Source organism: Ctenopharyngodon idella, chromosome 10 (genome assembly GCF_019924925.1).
Source record: "Ctenopharyngodon idella isolate HZGC_01 chromosome 10, HZGC01, whole genome shotgun sequence".
NCBI lineage: Eukaryota > Metazoa > Chordata > Actinopteri > Cypriniformes > Xenocyprididae > Ctenopharyngodon > Ctenopharyngodon idella.
In genome coordinates, this window is record NC_067229.1 from 8867927 (window position 1) to 8889831 (window position 21905).

Consider the following 21905-nt stretch of genomic DNA (forward strand, 5'->3'; position numbering starts at 1 on the left):
AATACAAGGTTTGAGTCAGATTCAAATGATTATTTATTCAATATTTATGAATATGCAGTATTTATGAATAATTAACAACTGATTGCGAAATATGCTTGTATGCCTTTTCATGTTGCAGTATGGACACCTTTTTGCCACAAAAATGTATAAAAAGTGTCCACTTTCTGCTAAATTATGAGGAACCAAATATATGAAATCTCATCTTATAGCTATTTACTATCTAATATCTTGTGTAAAATTGCTTCTGAGTTAGTGCATATGAGAAATTACACAAAGATAGGCACTCATTAATTGTGCTAATTGTAAATAATCTTCTGTTGATGAAGATCTCTTGTGCGTTTGGTTTTGATAACCGCCACACATCGTCCATGATAATCAGTTGTATTCCATCACCCTGTCTATCCGGTGCTGGAATCAGGACATTGTGAAAGAAGGCCATTGTTTGGAATATTTACAACAAATGTCAGCCATCAGTCGTCGTTGACATTTGATGAAAAAAAAAAAAAAAAAAATGTAATCAATGTGAGCTTGTCATTGGGTTACAAAGGGTTCATATTGTGTGAATGATCCTCTGAGGCAGCAAGTCATTTAGCCAGAAGTAACAAATGGCCACAAGAGGCCATTATGTTGGACCTAAAGCTTGTTTACTTGTTGTGTTTTAACAGATACAGGGGTATGAGGGTTATAAAGGATGGGCTTTTGTTGCTGCGTCAAAAATAGCATTGGGGTCTGTTCCTCGTCAGCTTTTTCAAGAGCCCTTTATAGCAGTGTTGCTATCATGAAAGCAAGTCCTTCTCAGCTTCTACACCTCAAAACAGATCAACACATTGATTTTTCCATTTGGACATCTTCTGGAAAACATAGCCATTACTGGTCAGAGAAATTGTGCAGTGTTGCTCCTTAAAGGAGATGGTCTTAAGTGCTGGTCTAGGACTATCTTCCCTCTACTTTGGCAAACATCCACACCAATATTGTTCTATCAGGTCAAGAATGTAATAGAATTGGATTTGTTGCAGAAAAGTAATCCTGCATTGCTCAGTTCTACTGCAGGTTATTCATCTCCTAAATGACAAGGTCAATAGCAAATAAGAGTGTCCATGAAAAAAAGAAATCTAGATGAAACTTGCCAAGTTCAGAGTGTATTTGTTATAATGTATGTATTAATGGGGCTGCACAGTGTCGATGCTGTGTGGAGTTTGCATGTTCTCCCTGTGTGCGTGGGTTTCCTCTAGGGCTGGGTAAAAAATATTGATTTCTCGATTTTAATCGATTCTCATTTTTACGAACCGATATCGATTCTTAAATCCCAAGAATCGATTAGTCTAGTCTGTTTTCAGTTGATGAATGAACAGAACATGTAGCGCGCCTCCCATCCAATAAATTGCAATAATCTTTGAGCTTTGTTACTTTTGATATGAAGGAAAGTCTCAGATTTCAAATGACATCCATCTTATTATGAGATAAATACCGTTTTGGCGCTGTTTAATGTGGCGTGACAGATCGCTGTAGCGCCTCAGTTAAAGAGAAGCGGCAGCACGGAGCGCATGTGAACTTATCCTCTTCTCCGCTTTAATACCAGTTACAGCGCGAAATTAACATGACTAAACATCTGAAGGTATGTTAAAATATACAGTACAACTTACCGAAATCTGTATCATGTCTTTTGTAATAGCTCAATCAGTGTTTCAATCTCGGAAACAAGTCAATAAACAGCTTGTAAACAAACAAATGTAACGTCACATTTACCTCAGAACAAACATATTCACTGACCATAAACTCAGTCAGCTAGAAAAATGAACTCTAGAGAGCAGCATTCTGATAAATATAGCTATGCACCATTACATATTCATTATAATTTTTAATGTTCTTCAATATTTAATGCATGTTTGAATAAATCAATTATGACAGCCACGATTCAGATGTTTATATTTAAAAAAAAAAAACGAATTGCAGTAGAAATGTAATTCTAAACTTTATTTATTATAAAAACATTATTGAGTATAATTTAAGTGTTTGTATATAAATAACTGACTCCCATGTGTAGTTTACAGCATTAGTTGAGAAATGTTTTTCCTCTAGAAAATTTGCCATGTACTGTAACTGATATACTACATCCAAAATAATCGATATTGAATCAAATCGAATCGAAATCGGAATCGATTCAAATCAAATCGCAAGCATGTGAATAGAAATTTAATGGAATCATGAAAATTGTGTCAATACCCAGCCCTAGTTTCCTCCGGGTTTTGTGGTTTCCCCCACAATACCACAAAAAAAGCAAAAAAAAAAAAAAAAAGCAAAAAAAAAAGAAAGAAAAAGTAGTACATGTAAATTGGAGACAGTAAATTGTCTGTAGGTTGGAGTGTGTGTGTGAGAGACCCAAGCCATGTAATGGTGAGGATGGTGAGGGCTGGGGAAAGACCTGGCAACCTACCGCGGAAAAATCATTGCCAAGAAAATGCATGAACAGCCTCTCTCGTATGGCAAGAGATGGCCATAGAATCACTGAGTCGGATACGACTGAAAATAATAATAGATAGATGTATTTATGGTATTTGTTTAATGTACTTTTTTTTTTTTTTTTTTTTAAGAAATAAGGATAAAAAATTATCCCAAACTACTTAATCGGTTTTTCTTTTCAAGAATTCCATTCATTTAATCAAGCTGTTATTCCTCATTTTAATATCAGGACAGTTGCACATTATCACCCTTTTCACTGCCAAAAATATCAAAATTAATATTCAGAATTCAGAAATGAAAAACATGCTCATCGTAAAAGAGGTGCATTGAAGTTACTGTATCTATCAATTGCATATTAATGATTTTTTGAATAAATTGTTAGATCCAGAGAAAAAAAAAAAAAGAGCCATCTACTCATCATGTTATTGACTCCAATATAGTATTCCAAGGTTTATATTCACATGTTGCTCCCATTTGCAATTTGAGTGAAAATGACTGAGTTAATGAGGAAAGTGGGTTTAGATAAATTGACTGAAATTCTTTAGGATGTTTTTGGGCGTTATATACTTTTCATGGTCTGGTAGCCTTGTGAGGGAAAAGTGTTCTACCTGATCCGACTTGGCAGATATTTTGGTTAAAACAGGTACATTTACTCACACAACAGGTCTTGTTATCTTATTTATTGAAACGCCACTCTGCGTGACTCAACAGTGGTTGCTTTTCAGCAAATACAAAACACTGTGAATTCCTCACCTGTTTCCACATGCAAAGAGCTACGGAGCCCCTAAAGGGACGTGGTGATGGAAACAAATTGGGATGGGAGGAAATATATATATATATATATATATATATTTTTTATTTTTTTTTTTTTTCAAATCTTTTTTGCAAAACTTTTGCGTTCCCTCGCAAAGTCTCTCCGCCGCCTGCTCATAGAGACCAATTTATTATGAAGCACATTTGTGGAAAATTGTGTTGTTGTAGCCCATTGTCTGGGTTAGTATGATTGGAAGTAGCTGCATGTGTTTTAACAACGTTTAGCTCACGAGTTATTGATCTGGGAAGTTTGAATTTGTGAATATATTGCCAACTGTACTGAACTCCTTGACTTAAGCACTGACTGCATTTCTTTATATTTGAGTCCAACAAGTTCAAACTCTATGAACCGCGCATTATTTGTGTGCATTGTTAACGTATGGAACTAACTGAAACACTACTGTCAGCCAGCGGGACATTAAAGAGGCAGTGTTTGGCCAAGCTTATAACAAGGAAATGCAAATATCTTTCACAAAGTTATGAAAATATATATATTTTTTTTTCATAGATTTAAAAAAAAAAAAAAAAAAGTCCTCTCATCCCAAATTTTTTCCACCACCACGTCCCTTTAGGGGCTCCGTAAAGAGCCAACACCTCAAAAGCATAGATTACAATAAGGCATAATGTGGACTCAGGGTATTAAGTTACTTCAAAACATCTGCAAAAAATATTTTTAGACTTGATATTGACAGCACCTGATAATGGAGCGAGTTTGCTATTTCTGAAAATCAACATTTTCATGAATAATGAGCTGAGTTTGCTTTGTCTGCATGTCTAAAAATGACAAAATTAGACCCTGCTAATTCAGTGAGAATTTCAGTGAGACATTCATCATACTCTGGTACTCGCTATATTTCTGGAAACACGTCTCTGGGTCCGGGCTTTTGGCGACCCACTCCATCATGGTGGACATCAGAGTTCTTTTCCCAGGTTCACTTTTCACATGTTTAGAGCAGCACAGGTTTTCAATACTGATCAGTCACAGCCTCTTTCCTGTTCATTCATCACTCGCCCCCAGTTATTTTTTTTTCTCGGTTTCTCTCTCTCTGCTAAATCAGTGGGACAAAGTGTTGTGGATGAAGTGTGCTAATCTTTCTCTGATTGCACAGGGCACGGCGGAATAAAAGCTGCTTCTGTTTGTTATATTCTCTCGCCCTTGGCCACGACTTTGATTCCTATTAATTGAGGGAGATAAATGCTTAACAACAGATGAGGATTTAATGGATTGCATTGCACTGGAATTGCACGTTGCTGTGCGAATTAACTTCTGTCTAGCAAGAAAATAATTCTTAGTGGGTTTTAGGGTCTAAAGCAATGAGGTCCTGGAAATCTCCTGATACTCAGGACAATTTGCACTTTTTAAGTGTTACCTTGTCACATCTAAATGTAGAAATGTATGTATAGTCCACATGACTCATAAAATTCACAAATTATCTGTTTTACATTACATTTCTCTACATAATTCTCAGTTCATAAACATGTTTGCTAGGTTACATTAGTCTTTGGCACTTCCTATTTTTGTTACAATATTTATATCTCAATCTCAAGAGCATGCAAATAAATTATTCCATTCTTGCTCTAGAGTAAAGTTCCGTCTTTTATCTTCAAAACAGTAACTGTTTTCTCTGTCAAAGTCAATAATTGTTATATTGTGAAACTCAAGAGCTTATGATTTAAGACGGGTACATCGAAATGTCTTCTGAGTCACCTGTAATTGATGCACAAACTCTGCATCTAGCACTTATCGTAGTCACTCGAATATGTGGTTAATTAAAATTAGACTGACAAATGAGTAATGAAAATGATAAATAAACCCTTCAAATGTTGCCACTGTCAATTTAATTGGATTACTCTCTGCTAATGTGTTGTGAAGCCCCCCCCCCCTACTAATTATATATTTTGACCCAGAGCAACACTATCTACTTTATCATTAACGCATTAGTCTTCGTGTCCATCTGGGGACTGATTCTAGGATTTTTCAAGCCTCATTTTAATTTAATGAGTACATAATGGTGATTTGAATGTTGATATTTCTCCATAATGTTTTTAAATTTGCATGAATTATGCAAATTTTGACAACGAAGACATTTTTAATTTTGCAAATGAAGGGTGCAACTGTCTGTAAAAGTCAATTAGAAGTGAATTATTAGTAGTTATGTTTATTTTTTCAGATTTAAATTCTCCTGTCAGATTTCTTTTCAGTACTATGCTGATGACAATTTCTTAGGGGTCACTGAGGTAAGAGTTTCAACTCTTCATGTTTTGCATTAGCTATTTGTGTGTTATTTGTGACAATTTTGTTGTATTTCTTAAAGGGATAGTTCACCCAAAAAATGAAATTATACCATGATTTACTCAAGCTCAAGCCATACTATCTCCTTTCAGACTAACACAATCAGAGATATATTTAAAAATATCCTGGCTCTTCCCAGATTTATAATGGTAGTGAATGGGGGGCGAGATTTTGAAGCCCCCAAAAATGCATCCATCAATCATAGAAAATAATCCATATGGCTCCAGGGGGTTAATAAAGGCCTTCTGAAGCGAAGCGATGGGTTTTTGTAAGAAAATTATCCATATTTAAAGCTTTATTAACTTTAATAACTAGCTTCTGGCAGATGGCTGCACGCACCGATTTGCGGCCGAAGAGTAACCCCTGACCTGACGCATGACGCGATGACGAACACGGAAGTGCAGAGGATAGAGCAAAATAAAACACCGGTCATGAATTAGAAGTCTATAACTAGAATTTTTAAAGAGAAATGTTGGAGAATTTCGATATAAGAGAAGAGGAGCTTGAGTTTGTTGCACAGCCCTATTTGTTTAAACCGCGAGAGGAGTCTAAGCTTACTTTACTACTACATCCGTCATACATCATGTCAGGGGTTACTCTTGTGGTGCAAGTCAACTTGCGCGGTATGTGTACAGTCCTCTGCCAGAAGCTAGTTATTTGAATTTGTAAAGTTTTAAATATGGATATTTTTCTTACAAAAACCCATCGTTTCGCTTCAGAAGGCCTTTATTAACCCCCTCGAGCCATATGGATTTTTTTTATGATGGATGGATGGATGGATGCATTTTTTTCGCCCCCCTATTCACTAACATTATAAATCTTGGAAGAGCCAGGATATTTTTTAAATATATCTCAGATTGTGTTTGTCTGAAACAATACACCTAGGATGGCTTGAGGGTAAGTAAATCATTGGATAATTTTGGGGTGAACTATCCCTTTAAGTGAAATGTATCTGACCTAAATAATCACATTGTAAAATTAGGTTTCAGCTCATGTCGAGTAATACATTATTTAGACAATGTCACATTATTTGAATAACACTGAAAGAGACCACAACTCCGAGACAATAGGCTTAAGAAATACATTTAATAAATATTTTTAACTTACCCTCATCAAGGGCAGACCTGTATATTTAGTCAATGTAAAGCTTTGAAAAATATTATTTTAATCATATCTGACATCTATGATGCAGTTAAATTTCATATATTATCTTTTATACATACTGTTTTTAATTTGGTTTGGTTACTGTAAACCTTTTGCAGGTATTAGGTAGATAGAAAATTCAACATCATCTCATAATGTCAGGGGTGGACATCTCTGAGAATCAATGAAATATGTCACAGTACAGATACACCACCATATGATATTCCCAATTTTTCTTCTTTTGTATACAGAAACAGTGAGGATCTCAATAAAATTGGCCCTTAGTAATATCACTCAAGCATTAGCTTGAAGATGAAGTTCAGCAACCTCTTAATATGTCTTGGTTAATTGGCACCTGAAAATGGTGGTATCACCATCATTTTATTTTTGTTGTGCATGCTAGATACTGCACACATAAATGTCTTTCACTTCCCTTTAAAAAGACAGGTTTACAATACATAACATCTCTCTGAAATTAAAAAAATAGTTTTAATTGACAATACCAAAAAACACTGTGCTGTTCCCTACCTCATAAACTGCTGAAATTTGCACATGCTGTGGTAACACTATTGCACCCCTGAGCCCTGGCTAATCACCGAAGACCTTCCCACTGCAATTTCCTATGGCGCGGTCGCCCACTCTTATCCTTCGCCATGTTAAGGCAAGGATTGTGCTTGTTGCTTTGCAAGTGATTCCAGTATTTCATGAGTTCGTTGGGCTGGAACTGGTGAGAGGTGATCAGGTGACTGTATTTGCAGCTGGAGTACGACACTCTCCAGTGGTTGAAGAGAAACTCATTCGGTGGTGGCACTGGGTCGATCCGCAGCTTTGCCAGGCAGATTCCCACATACACATCCTCGAGATGAAGGCGACGGATACTCAACGAGGCGTTGTAGATTTTCGCAGCCATGTCCCCCGAGAATACATAGCCCGTACCGGAGCAAAAGATAGGGTATCTCTCGCTGGAATACAGCTCTGGTGGCATGTACCACTTACTGTCCTTGTTGCGGTTGGGAGCATAGCCTCTCATTAGGTAGCCTGTGAAGTAATTCTGTCGAGGTGCCATGTTTGGCTTTAGCAGCTTTTGGATGAGATATTCTGTGTTGACAAACATGTCACTGTCCGTCTTCATGACATAACGAGCGTGCGGGCAATAGCGGGCAACCCAGCTCATGCCCATTAGCGTCTTGATGGTAAGGTTGTAATAGGTGTCCAAGAAGTCCTGCTGGATGATGTCATGGTACTGCAAGCTCTCCTCGTCAATGGAGCTCTGAGGATACGCATTAGGTATCCTTCCCAGCAGAAAGAGCCGCACGAACCCATAACCCATGGCCACGCTCTCGTTGCCCCAGGTCTGTCTGATGGCGTTCCTTGCCTCCAGCTGCCTCGGCTCCGCAGCAATTAGCAAAACCAGGAAGGGACTGCTTTCGTTGCACTTGTAGGGCTCATTAAGCAGCCAGTGATAAGGCTGGGCTGCCAGACGTCCTCCCACTCCCATTTCCCTGTGCAAGCTCTTGGTGTTGCTGTTGGTGTTTGAGTGGTTGCTGCTCGGCGAGATCGCCAGTCCCACAATCCCCCGGGCAGTGATCTCAGCCTGGTGAGAACTCAAATTGAAGTTAACAGACGGTTTGGGGAGCACATAAGTATTGTCTTTCCAGAGGCTTCGCAGTGAGCTTTGGTTTCCCTTTGCACGCTCCTTGTGGGGGCGCAAACCCCGCATGGTGTAAACCAAAGGGTTGTCTCGCAACCAACTCCGGCCCTGCAGCAAATCCTGGTGGCAGTAGATGAGAAAGAGGGCGAAGAGTGAGGCCAGCGAGAGAAGGCCTGCTACATGTGTGCGGAAGAGTGACCGCTTGACATTCCAGGTCATCTTGATGGGGCAGCAGTGTCGCCGACGCCACTGCATGATGTAGAGTGGGGCTGCTTAGCAAAGCGCGGCGGTCACAACCAATCACATCAAACATGTGTTGCAAACAGCCTGAGGGTTATCTGAGCTGGCAGATGGGTGTGTTCAGGGCCGCAGGTGGACCTACGAGGGAGATGACAAACTGTTCATGAGAGTTGCAGGAATGCGATTCTCTGACCCTCCCCAGTGACAGACGGTCATGCTTTGGGCCAGTTTCCTTCTGAAGGACGGCTGCTTCCTCAGACTGATGTCTCTGTGATCTAAGAATGAGAAGAGAAAAACAATGAATAATACTGGGTGGTGTCTCATGGATAATGTAAAATGGATAGCAGAAGATCTTAAATTATATTGATGAGCCATAAACTACTAATATAGTAGTACTAATGTTGGCAAGTGGCATTACCTGCAAATTGATTTGTGATTTTCATAACAAACAAGGTTTATGACAGCTCAAACCTTCTCTCTACACCAGTAATGTTATGATTTTTCAGTCTCCTACATTTGCTGTGCATGGCAACACTGTGGGGGAGATTGCTAACAGGGGTCTCTGCATATCATGAGCTAACCTTTACTGCCCTGCGTGAGAGTTTAAATTGCAGGTTTGCGCAACATGGCATTCAGTGTGAACACTGCTGCCTCAGAGGCCCTCCAAGCCACCTCCCCACCCAGATGCACTCTAACAGCCAGAAAGGGGAAGCATCCGTCAAAATGAATTTTCAGGCTCCAGCAAGCAGTGTTGCAGGATCCGCAGCCAGAAGCTGCGAGTGATAACAGCCCTCACCCCTTATTCACCCTCAACCTTAAACTTATCAACACTGCACCAGAGGGATAGGCCTCCCTGCTAGCAATTTCCTCTCTTAACCATTGCTTTCTCACACTGGGGGTTATTAGATTCTAGAACCTCTGCCAAGTAATGGGGATCAAAAATAGAAGGAAATGATTACAAAGGCAAAGCAGAGGTCTTGTTTCTGAAAGTCATGTTTTGTTTGGACTCATTTTGAAAGCATCTGAGGAGGAAGTGCTCCTAAATGTTCTATGACAAAAATGCATTACTTTCCATAAAAGCATTTTTTGTTGTGAGAACTATATTTTGTAAACTATTATCCAACATAGCATTACTACCTGTTTTTATAATTCATAATTCAGTACTCTAATGATGTTTATGCTAGCTGAGATTTAGGCAATAAATAGATACTATGTAAAAACATATTTCTATTTATACGGTTGTATACACAGTACATAATATGCAAATCAGTACATAATTCTTCTGATCTAAATGTATATTACTTTATTGTTTTTAATTTATTCATTCTTTTTATTCATCTTACTTATTTAAATGTTCTTCCTATTCTCTTGTGTTATGTACTTAGCGCTCCTGGAAACCACAACAAATTCTGCGTGTCTGCGCACACTTGGTGAATAAAGCTCATTCTGATTCTGATTAACATACCATGAAAAATAGGTAATTGTAAACAAATAAAATATCTGAATATTACTGTATCTCATTACATCATTGCCAGAATTTTTAGCATTCATTACTCCAGTCTTCAGTGTCACATGATCCTTCTTATTATCAGTGTTGAAAACAGTTGTGCTGCTTAATATTTTCATTGATTTTTTTTTTTTCTTCTCAGGATTCTTTGATGAATGTAAAGTGCAAAATAACAGCATTTATTTGAAACAGACGTATTTTGTAAGACTACAAATGTCTTGTTACTGTTAATCAATTTAATGTGCTTGAATAAAAGTATTAATTTCTTTAAAAAAAATTTTACTGACTGTAAATGGTAACATAATTAATACTGGTTTATTCGTGTAAAAAAAAAAAAAAAGAAAAAAAAAAGTGCAAATTAGGATGTTAAACTTGATTTACACACGTCCCAAATAATGGTAAAAGGGTTGCAAAAATGCGTAAACCTCATATAACATAATCCACAGCTCAACTAACATTTAGTGTGACGGCCTGAGGCTGACGATCAGCATTTTTGATCGTCTCCTTTCACTGATTTATTGTTAAAAAAAAAAATTCCAGGCCATATTTTGTACCGTATTTGTGGACAGTTCCATGTGCTATTATTCTAACTACCACCTAAATGTTTCTCTTTGGATTGTGCCCTATTTTGTTGCAACAGCTGGATCAGAGGATGATAACCTTTTCAACCAAATGTGCTCACCCAGCGTGGGCAATTACAGTAAGATGGAAAGAGGCTAAGCCTGGCTTTACTTTAAAGGTTAACACACTTCAGAACAGAGCGAATGAAATGCTCCAAAGGTTTCCTTTGTCATCCATTTGATATCTTGTAATGAGAGCCTCACTAGAGAACGCTATGTGCTGCACTCACTTGGTGCTAGGTGTTTTTGTTTTCTGTCAAGCTAGCACACATGCTTGTTTGGATGAACATGAGAATAAATAAATGTGTATGTATTTGTTAATGACAGAGAGAATTCCTAAAATCAGCTGCTTTCATTTCAGTTTGCATTTCATACAGTTACGTAAATTAGAAGCGTGATGTGGCCACAGCGGTCAGCAATTAGAGGAGCAACATGAGACTATTAGACTTCTAATAGGAAACACCTGCAAACAAAGTTATTATGATGGAGATCAGCATAACTCGGCAATCAGTGTACCCTTCAATAATAAATGCAGGAGCTTTTAACGCACAGCTCCCACAGGTTTTTGCTTAGGATTTTTCAGAACATTTCACTCATAACCAATGCACTGTTACATTTTTATTTTCTATGGACTATCTATGTAAATGTTGGTTTCAATTTAATGAGTAAAAGGTTGCATACCTCTCTAAAAAGGATTCACATTTGCAATGACATCCATTTGTGAGCCCAATAATGTGAATAATTTGCATTGCATATTAATGTTTTTGTAAAGTATATGTGTGTAGAGTTAAAGAAACATATTGCCTTAATCTGAGCATACAGATTGATGCAAAAATAATAAATAAAAATATAATAAACTTAAAAAACTGAAAAACTGGACATCAACATTCTGGATGACATTAAACAAATAATAAATGGAGGGCAATAAACGCAATGTACAATCACAACATATTCGCACCAGATTCAATAAATCTCCATATGCACTAGTGATTCTCCCTGGAGAAATTAATTTGACATTGAGTATCCAATGTGAAAACACTTACCAAGTGTCCTACACTTTGACGGCTGTTTATTTATATACTACATCTGACACCACATTTTAATGTTTTCTTAAACCATGTACTATGGCCCTTACTGGTACATATTAGTTTGAAATATAATTACATCCATTACTCAAATGCCAGGGTCTTTCTAAACCTCATTCAGAAGTTTGCGAATGTTCCTTTGAAAGGCGAATTTAATGAATCACATATCGTTAGGATGAAGCTCAAAACATTTTATTCTCAGAGCATCTGTCATCCAACTTGGACTGAGATGAATACCATCCCCCCCCCAATTCAGCTGAAAGAGAATTGTGGCCAAATTATTAAAAACACATTATTGCAGAATAATCTGTACAAGATACTTGGAGCATACCAGCATACATCTTGGCCCTTGCATACTTCAGCAGGTTGTTTTGATTGTTTTCATGTCATAAGGCTTATGTGACTAATGTGACGTCTTATCTCCCATGAGAGCAAATAGGTTTGTTGATTCATGCACATTGCTGTCACAATCTACCAGCATCCCTGCTGAACAATGTTACAGCACTTTTAATGAACTGTAACATATTTGATGCATTAATTTTATTAAAAGACCCTACTTTAAAAAAAAAAAAAAAAAAAAAAAAAAAGCACTAAGTTTTTCTGCTAGTATTCACATTTTGTTCTCAAGGTTTTATTACCTGGGTGACTGGAAGAAAGACTTGACAGGAAATGCTTTGAGAGCATGGGGGCCAAGTCCAATCTGATCTTTTATATTTTAACCACAGCTTAAAAGTGCTTTCGAGCAGAGTAGTAAGCCATGGGTGGTGGTCAGCTTGCAAAAGTCCAGGCAGCTGTGGTGTTTCCATGCCACACCGCAACCATTTCTGGGGCACTTTAACAGCTAGTAGCTGTCGCATTTCCTGTTACATTTTTATTTTTTTTTCTTGGTTAAATTACTACAAAAATGACAATTTAAGACCCAAGTGTGTGTGTGTGTTTTCTTTTCTTTTCGACTTCTGGTGTAGACAGTAGTCAAGCATTTGAATCAAATGTCCTTTATTTATGTCCATCCTGTTTACACAACTTAGTGATGAACTATTTACTGATCCGTTTTCTTCCTCAGTATGCATTATGGTGTTTATAATTAAGACTGTTACTCTTAAAGCACAGCAAAGAGTACTTAGACGAAGAAGAAAAAACAACAACATTTTATTGAGATATCTATATTTTGAGACCTACCTCACTCTGTGAGAGAGTGGAAAGATGCGCGCGCCGTCTGTCGACCCGCACCGCGCGCCATCATTCCCTCCAGCACTACCAAAAAACCGACGATAAACCACCTCTTCACTTCCCCCCGTGTTACTCACAAGAACTTAAGCTCATTCCCTCGTTTTCCATCTTGAATTCGTGGAGCAAAACCCCTCCTTCCATCTGTCAGGAGCTATTGTTGTCTGGCACTGTACACATTAGGCTTTATCTCCCATGAATGTCTGTGGTACTGTCACTGAGACCGCTACTTCTTCGTCCGATAATGCAAATGCCTGTAATTTCTTAACAAATATATACAGCAGCGGAAGGCGGCAACAGATTTATTATTTTTTTTTTAAAGAAACGAACTTCAACGGTCACATTCTACGTCGCGAGTCTGCAGTCATTATGAGGTATGTCCACTGGAGTAACGGGGAGAAATAGCGGCTGCACGCGAGTAGGGTGGTTCTCGCGGGTTCTTCCTGTCAAAATAACGGCTGCAAGAGGCCTCTCTGTGCCTGGTCTATCAGAACACGACCCCGAAGTGCACGAGAAAACAGCAAAGCCTGTCCTCTTCTCCAAATGATGTGTGGGGTGGGATAGTGGGAGGGAAAGCAGCTGTTGAAATGACGCCGCTCCACTGACTGACTGACTGAGCCCTGCGACGTCACTGCCTACTTAGGGGAGAATCCCACGTGATCCATTTAGAATCACTCCCACTCCCACTGCCCCCCCCCCCCCCCCCCCCCCCCCCCCCCTCCCCTCCAAACCTACACAGACCCTCAGTTCCTAAAAGAATAAATTTAACTCTCTACGGGGCCACGGTTTGGCTGGTTAGCTTCAACAGTTAGCCCCTGCTGGTAGATGTCGTAACTACAACATTATGGGGCAATAAGGATCTGTCTCCATTGACGACCATTCAAACTAGCCGTTTATTCTAACGAAACATTTTGTATTGCTATTCATATTAATCCCATTTCAAAATATTTCATATTCATAAATGTCTGCTAGTGACAACATTTTTGCTTAAAAACGTGAACATGTGTTTTTTTTTCTTCTTTTTTTTTTTTTTTCTGCTGTCTTTCATTTGCCATTTCTCTCACAGGATTCCAACATCTTTTGACGATTTTCCATGATTTTACAATTACTTTTAAAGCTGTCCATGATTACTATAAAATCCTTGGTTCCACTTTATATTAAGTGTCTTTAACTACTAGTATGTAATAAATTTATCATTTAAAGGGTTAGTCCACCCAAAAATGAAAATAATATCATTTATTACTCACCCTCATGCAGTTCCACACCCGTAAGACCTTTGGTAATCTTCGGAATGCAAATTAAGATAATTTTGTTGAAATCCGATGGCTCAGTGAGGCCTGCATAGCCAGCAATGACTTTTTTCATCAAAAACTGTTTCTAACCTTACCCGTATCCCACCTCAATAGCAGCAAAAGTGTTTTGCAATACAACATGAACACAGTAAGTACATTGTACCTAGCACATTTTTTGATACAACATTCTCTTCGTAAACACTCCCAAAGGATGAGGATGTGAAGAGTCAGTGGTTAAAATTACCACAGGGATACAACAGCAGAATAACATTTTCACGATTGCTTCTCAAATCTCAGTGTGGTCTTAATGAGATTTACAAAATAGCAATAAAGATAGGACAATAGCCACTTTATTTGGACCAACTTGCTCCTCAGAATCACAGCCTGTAAGTATGATTAATTATTGATGTATATATTTTCTACTGTGTGTTCAAAATACTTAGTTTTGTGTTTTATATTGTGCTAAGTCTTTGGCTAATCGGCTAACTCACATTATGACTGTCTTACTGAAATACTTCTGCAAATCAGGTGTGGCTCATTATTATCTAAAATTGTGTCCATTAATGCAGATTGTCTGTCGTTCATCTACTCTTGAGTAATGATAAAGAATGGAGCAAGATTTGTTTTACAAACTTTAACGTTACATCAGTCATTCACATTAGTGCTTGGCTAACGTTAGCACTGTTACTGATACAGTTAATGATACAGGGTGTGTCTCAATCAGCTCCCTAGTTCAGTAGTCAGGGCGCTGATCAGGGAGTCAGCCATTTTAAGGGCTGTCTCAATCGCGAATCCTTCCAGGGCACTGAAACGTGCGCTCCCTAAAAAGTCCCACAATGCACCGTGAAAACCAGGGAGCATCGATGCTCACTATGCTCCCTTAACGGAAGTTCTGAAGCGCGAAACTTAAATCACGTGAGCCGACTCACTACACGTAACGACGCGCGATAGATGTTTTTAAAAATACAAACTATTATTTCATTATATTTCAGCATAAACATTGCTAGACAGGTAATGAACAAAATTTAGCTAACATTTATAATTTATTTATGGCTGAAATGTTGCACGTATATGTTACAAGCAAAGAATTTATCATAATGTACTTTAAATAACATTACAAGTAATGTCAGAAAGATATCGGCTCTGCTTTTGTTCATAAATACCAGTAGTGATGTTGTACAATGAGGACGTTGTCACGTCGCCAGAAATAGAGTCATAAGTGTCCCAATGTGTAGTGAACCAGCGTTCTTTACTGTCCTTACCAGTGCCCGAATTCGTGTACACGATATACTGATTCACGAGCTCGGGAGCAAGGGAGCTGACTGAGACACACCCACAGTTCCCACATGTGCACAGCAATATTTGTTGATGGACATACACTTGTTAATACTGATGTAGAGGAATTACAGTTGCAACATCTCATAATATACATCAAACTATCACTGAGAAACGTCCTGCTCAATTTGTTCTTGCGATGGAGGCTCAGATTGAATAACTAGTTCTTCCAGTGTTTCATCATTGGACTCGTGCTCGGATTGATAGGATAAAATCGATGCCATCATTACTGTCTTTTCAGTGAGTACAATCGCTGAGCTCTGGAGCTTAAGTTCAGTAATGGTAATGGGCATTTGTTTCCACACATGGTGTAAGCGGTAGACCAATCACAACAGACTGGGCCGTCTGGCCAATCAGAGCAGAGCAGGCTCGCGGAAAAGAGGGATTAAGAGAGACTGAAGCATCGGACAAGTTGTTTGAGAATCATTGAAAAATGTGGTGATCTTTGATGCATGTAAACCTGTTATAGGTGACCTCCAAAACAAAATTAAGAACCTTTAAAAGAGCATAATAGGGGCACTTTAAATCTCACAAAAAGCAGTTTCTTACCAACAGAGCTCATCGTTACTATAACGATTTATATTCCCTATTTGTTCCCTAAATGCCTTTAAAATAAAAAATCCATTCAGTTTTCATGCATGGAATTCACTGTTTTAAATGTCTTGATATTTGAAGGTTTTCCATGGCAGTAGCTCAATTGGTGCAAAGAATCCTTAGAGGTATAAAGGAGGTACTGTTAATTCTCAGTACCAATGTTCAGTTCATTGAACACACATTGACTTATTGTGACAACATATTGAAATATAGGGTAAGCTGTCACAGTGGGATTCTAATACACACTAGCAAAATGTAAACAACTATGAAGCATGTAAATGGTACAAAAATATAAAATATTTTGGTATAAAATGGTTATATAAATAAAATGGTTAAAAATTGGAACAACTTGCTCCAACTGTTCCATGTGACAACTGCTCCCCAATCCCATCAGTTGAAATGAGATAAATTCTCATCCATTGTCTACCAGCCTACAACACATTTCACATTTTCTAAGGTGTCTAATTTCACCATTTTCTAATTATCTAATCCAGGGGGAAATACACTAAAAGCTGACTTGCCCTGTGTCAGCACTGGCTGCAGACTGTTGTGAATACCACGTAAGGTATCACTGTGGTTTCAGAGCCATAGTGAGACTGAATAATTAATAGAAGCTTTCTCGTTGACAGAAGTACTTTGGGAGCCATTAGCTCAGGTACCTGACCAGCGTAAGCATATTAGTCAGAAAGAGGTGATTCTGGAGAGACTGATTTCCCCACAAACTGATTGATGTTAATAATGTGATATCTATTTCCTAAAATTAAGTACCAAAAGGCAAAAAAAGAGAAAAAAAAGAGAGCATAACTGACTTTGAATCACAGAAAGATGGTTTGCTTATTCCTAAAACGCTGCACTAAGACGGTCTAAACTATAAACAAAAACTGAGGTATTGAACTTTTATTTTGAGTAATAAGGCATTCCTTAGCACACAATGTATTCTAGTTTTGGATTTCTTTCCATTCGCTTGTGTTCTCCAGCTCTGTTCCAAACCTAATGAGCTGCCTCACTGCTTACATAAACAGCTACTTTTTAAGGCAGCATCCTAACTGAAATGAAAATTGACTTTCTTAACGCGTGCTCTATTGTGAACAATTAACTGTTGCATGTGTTTGTAATGTGTAATCAAAATATAATAACGTCCTCTGAAACGCCACACAAATAGCACTCTGCATGGGAGACGCGACTCACATGGTGAGTTTCAAATGGCATAAATTTCTATGACGCACACTTGGAAGGAATAACAATCGTGGTAGCTATAGTTGTAGAGTCTTTCCAAACAGAAGTGCTTAAAAAATCTACCACTGGTGTGTTGCCACTTAATTGTATCTATATTTACACATCATATTTGTTCCATGGCAGATACTTGGCATTCAAAGTCACATTTCTGTATACATGTGTGTTCCCTGGAATTGAACCCATGACCTTGGCATAGCTGTGCTAAGTTAAGCTACTGTTCTAAAATAAACCTACTTCAAAAGACCTTTAGAAATGAAAGCTTTTATAGGGTTCAAAGGATGGACACATCACTCCCAAGCATGCAAAATTTCTTGTAAAAGTTTTAACAGCTCTCACTGAACCCATTGTTGATTCCAGTTTGACGATAAGATGTTGTTAAGCTATTATTTTATTGCTACTTCAGAGTGCTGCAGGGATGAAGGTCAAAACCCAAAACCCAGAAATTAGTTAGCATTTTAGCACTTATGGTTCCATTATCCCAAATACAGTTTTTTTTTTTTTTTTTTTTTTTTTTTTTAAATGGGTTTTTGGTTAAATGCCTGAAATAAGGTCTGTGGTGAACACAAGCTAAAGATGATATATGTAATGCTCCATTATGATTTTTTTTAAAGCTTTTACTTGCCTTGTAAAAGGTGGTTGCTAACAAGTGGCTAAATTGGACTACAGAGGATCATCATGGTGGTTAAATCATCTACTCACTGGTCTGCTATCACAGGTTCATTGTGTTTATTTTGCGCTCTTGCAAACTCTAACTCAAACTTTCAGGGAAAGTGTTTTTGTTGTTGTTGTTCTTTTTTTTAAATAAAGATGGAAAGAGTTGTTGGAAGCTTACTGTTGGTGATGTTGAAGTCATACAAGCGTGGTGTAGTTTGTCATTTTACTTCTGGCAAATGTTGTAAAAAAGGCTATCGTTTCCTGTCACTCTAACCTCTCTCAATAGGGGTTATGTGCAGTCTACTCTAGTATTCTGTAAAACAGATCAGATCGCTTTCGGTTTAAGTCTTCTGTATGTGCTTCATGAAAAAATTTGGTGTTTTATTCAAAATAACTTAAAAGGAGCAAGCAAAGATGAGCATAACTGATGTCCCCCGCATATGCAGATTGATGTTTAAAAGTTTTTTTTAATTTTTCTTCTTCACACTAACGTTTAGATATTTAATAGAATAAAACGCCTATAACAATGTGAAATAGGTTTCGCTGACTTATTGTGACAACATACCTCAACAGCAGGGCATACCTTAAAAGTCAACAGATGTGCCGTCAGTTCATACTGCTGTTAACATTTTCTCTGACAAGCGATGTAATGAGACCAGTTTTCCGGTTTGGTCATGTGATGTTCGACATATACCCAATTGGCAACCTCCCCCAGTTTCTCTTGAAGCCAATATGGAAGTGACTTAACTGCAATTCATCGACCGGCCTCTAGGGACAGACTCTAAAAGAGAGCAGAATCTCATTGACCCCCATGTTAAAATGGCCAACTTTACAGCAGAAAAAAAAATGTTTACAGCTGGTACAAATTGTAGTTTTGGTCTATACTGCTAATTTTGCCCTTCATGACAACTCTGAGGGGGGTGAATTTTTTTTTATAACTCATCCGTTTAAATTATATTAAACCTTAAAGTTCTGCATAATTAAGGGCGTGATCACTTGAGTGACAGGTGGATTGCCTGCTGTCTGTCACCTCAGCTAATTCCAGCCACTGAATTTGGCATCTCTGCATGTTTGTGGTTTTTTCGGAATTATTTTATACAATTATAAAATAATATGGCTTGCTGCGTTAATGGTCGAGACTCGAGACAGATGTGCCTCTGTGTAGATGTGCAATCATGCGGAAGATAAACAGAACACACGTTGCTGGATCGTGGCATTGGCTAAAAGTTTTGTTCGTGAGATTTACTACAATGACAATGGCGGGAGGATATACAACTCTGACAGCACTGCTTGTATATTATAACTAAAACTGCTGCATTTTGAAAAATTATACTTTGGACGTGGGCTCATTTGTTTGTGATATATATACGATCATATGCAGTTTTACAACATAAACGCTGCTCAGGTTGCATAATTTCTTGAAGAACGATGATGGAGAGCAGATCATTCAGAAGAAATGTAATGCAAACAATGGATAATATATCAATATTTCATGGATTTAACGCTTTTGTGGACAAAAAGTGCTGTTGTTTGTTTTTCAATGGACAGTCATGGACATTTTAACCAAGTGCCATGGATTGGATTCATCTCGCGATTGCTATTTCAGTACAAAGGTATGAAGTCCCGTTTGATTTTTCGTGTTGTCATTTGCACACCCGACACAAATTACAATTACTGGTGCTGGAGCAAATATATATCGTAAAAAAGAAACCATAGATGGACAGTAAACCTTTAGAACTTTCTAACTTATCTTTATTAACTAATATGTTAATAAAGATAAGAATGTTAATATTTTAGATAGTATCTAAGATAGATAGATAGCTCCTTTGCCTGCTAACATGATCACATCGAGCTAGGTGGGCGTGGTTTCAGCAACCAGGCACCTCAGTTCCCACCACGAACCCGCCTCTTTGCCCATTTTCAGTTATCCGGGAGTGACGTGCGGTGACGCGCTGCTAAGATGGCAGCGGCCTCATTTTCGCTTCAAAAATGCTCTTCAGAAATCTACAGGTGACGTCACGGACACTTCATCCATATTTTTTACCGTCTATGCATATACCCTTTTAAATCTCTTCCTCTGTATTTTGAGACACATGCATGCACAGCACCTTGCCTGAGCCAATCAGCGTCCAGAAACCTTGACCATGTGATCTCCCCTGCCCTCACAGAGATGGTAGTTCAATGCAGCGGGACACGGAGATGGACGCTGAAGTTATAGTGGCATAATTTGTTTACAGATCTTTTATACACTATTAAACTCTATATTCTATTTACACTCAGTGACAATAGCAGCATTTTCTTAGCGATATATTATTTACACCAGGTGAAAATAGCGATAGATTCTATTTACACCACGTAAAAGTATCAGTTCTTTGCAATAAGAGTAAATAATAATTAGATGCTATCTATACTTTATACTGGCAGATACTATTTGCACCTCAGTATTTTTGTATATTAACAGGATGCAATAATATCATAGAGTGTAAATGATTATATTTATTCAAATTATTAAATGGATGCTGTTTTATTGGGAGAATAGAAACCCTCCCTATACCTTCCCCTAACCCTACCCAATAAACAATTTTAATATTATTAAACACTTGTTCGCAGTTTATTTCCACTTTATTTCCACAAAACATTATTTTAATTTTTATTGAAAATAAATGCGAGCTCGGCAACAGGCGGATTCGAACCCGCATCGATTGCGTTAAAAGCCAGGTCTGCAAGCCTTATTTGGTACTGCTGCGCCACTGAAGACATTAAAGTCTATGTGCCTTTTTAAAAACCTGAGTGGCTGAACCAGACATTGGTGGGCGAAGCTAGTGTAAATAGCGTTTGCCAACAAGGGGCGCTATTTGCACTTAGTGTAAATAGACACTCTGTATCTGGCAATACTGCCTCCTTATAGGCAGCTCACTAGGTTTTGGAATACAGCAAATAAATCAGATTATAGACATTTCTGAGAGACAGAACCATTAAAAACACTCATAATAGACTGCTGAAGGTCAGAAAAGGTTGAGTGTTAGGGAACTGATATTTCTAATAATTAACCTTTGCAGGAAATAGGATGATTGTGGTCAGTGCAGTCATGGTCAAACAAGTTAAAAAATGTAGAACACACACATAATAGCTCACTGAGATAAACTGAGAGACCACATACCAAAGTCCTGATGCTATTTTTCTGGCATGATCATGCAAATATGTCACCACTTACTGATGCATCCATGTCGCACTCAATCCCAATTTCATGTACAGTATGGTCTAAAACACAATTGCTCCAAAGAAGTTTAGGAAATTGCAATGTTTTCATATTCATTACGTTGATATAAAAGTTGTTGATATTTGTTGATTTCTTTGCCTGATGAAGACCACTTGTGGTCGAAATGTTGCAATTTATTAAACTTCTTTTGGAGCAGAAATAGCAGTGTGCCTATTCTTTTGCATTTCAGCCAAGTCTACAATTACCCTTGCAAACAGTTGTGATGCTGGTTTACAAATGTCCATGAAGAATAATCATTGAAAATGTTGAGCTAATGTATAATTCACACTGACCTAATTTTTTTCCCAGTACATAATGCAAATGTATATCTACTCATTGCATATCTACCACAAGTTTGTGGGCGTACGTGTTTACGTAAGCATCTTCAGCGGACACAAAACATCATGACATCTGACACACACTTGTCATCAGCAGAGACCTCCAACATGTTGAGCGTTTCATATTCCACTCGGGCTGAGCTGTTGTGACCGGACCT

The 21905-nt window shown here is 38.0% G+C and overlaps 1 protein-coding gene across 2 annotated transcripts in view; it reads right to left on the reverse strand.

Annotated features, from left to right (window-relative positions):
- Nucleotides 1-6633: 6633 nt before the first annotated feature.
- Nucleotides 6634-21905, reverse strand: part of b3galt2 (UDP-Gal:betaGlcNAc beta 1,3-galactosyltransferase, polypeptide 2) — a 37922-nt gene continuing 22650 nt past the window's right edge. The window contains exons 1-2 of one of the 2 annotated variants that reach the window (XM_051910614.1): nucleotides 12992-13665; nucleotides 6634-8875 (exon numbers count right to left, since the gene is read on the reverse strand). In XM_051910614.1, the coding sequence (XP_051766574.1) occupies nucleotides 7302-8615 (1314 nt within the window). In that variant the 5' untranslated portion in view covers nucleotides 8616-8875; nucleotides 12992-13665 and the 3' untranslated portion in view covers nucleotides 6634-7301. Of the gene's footprint in view, nucleotides 8876-12991; nucleotides 13666-21905 lie in introns of those variants that run through there. The other variant, XM_051910615.1, reaches the window with a different exon arrangement.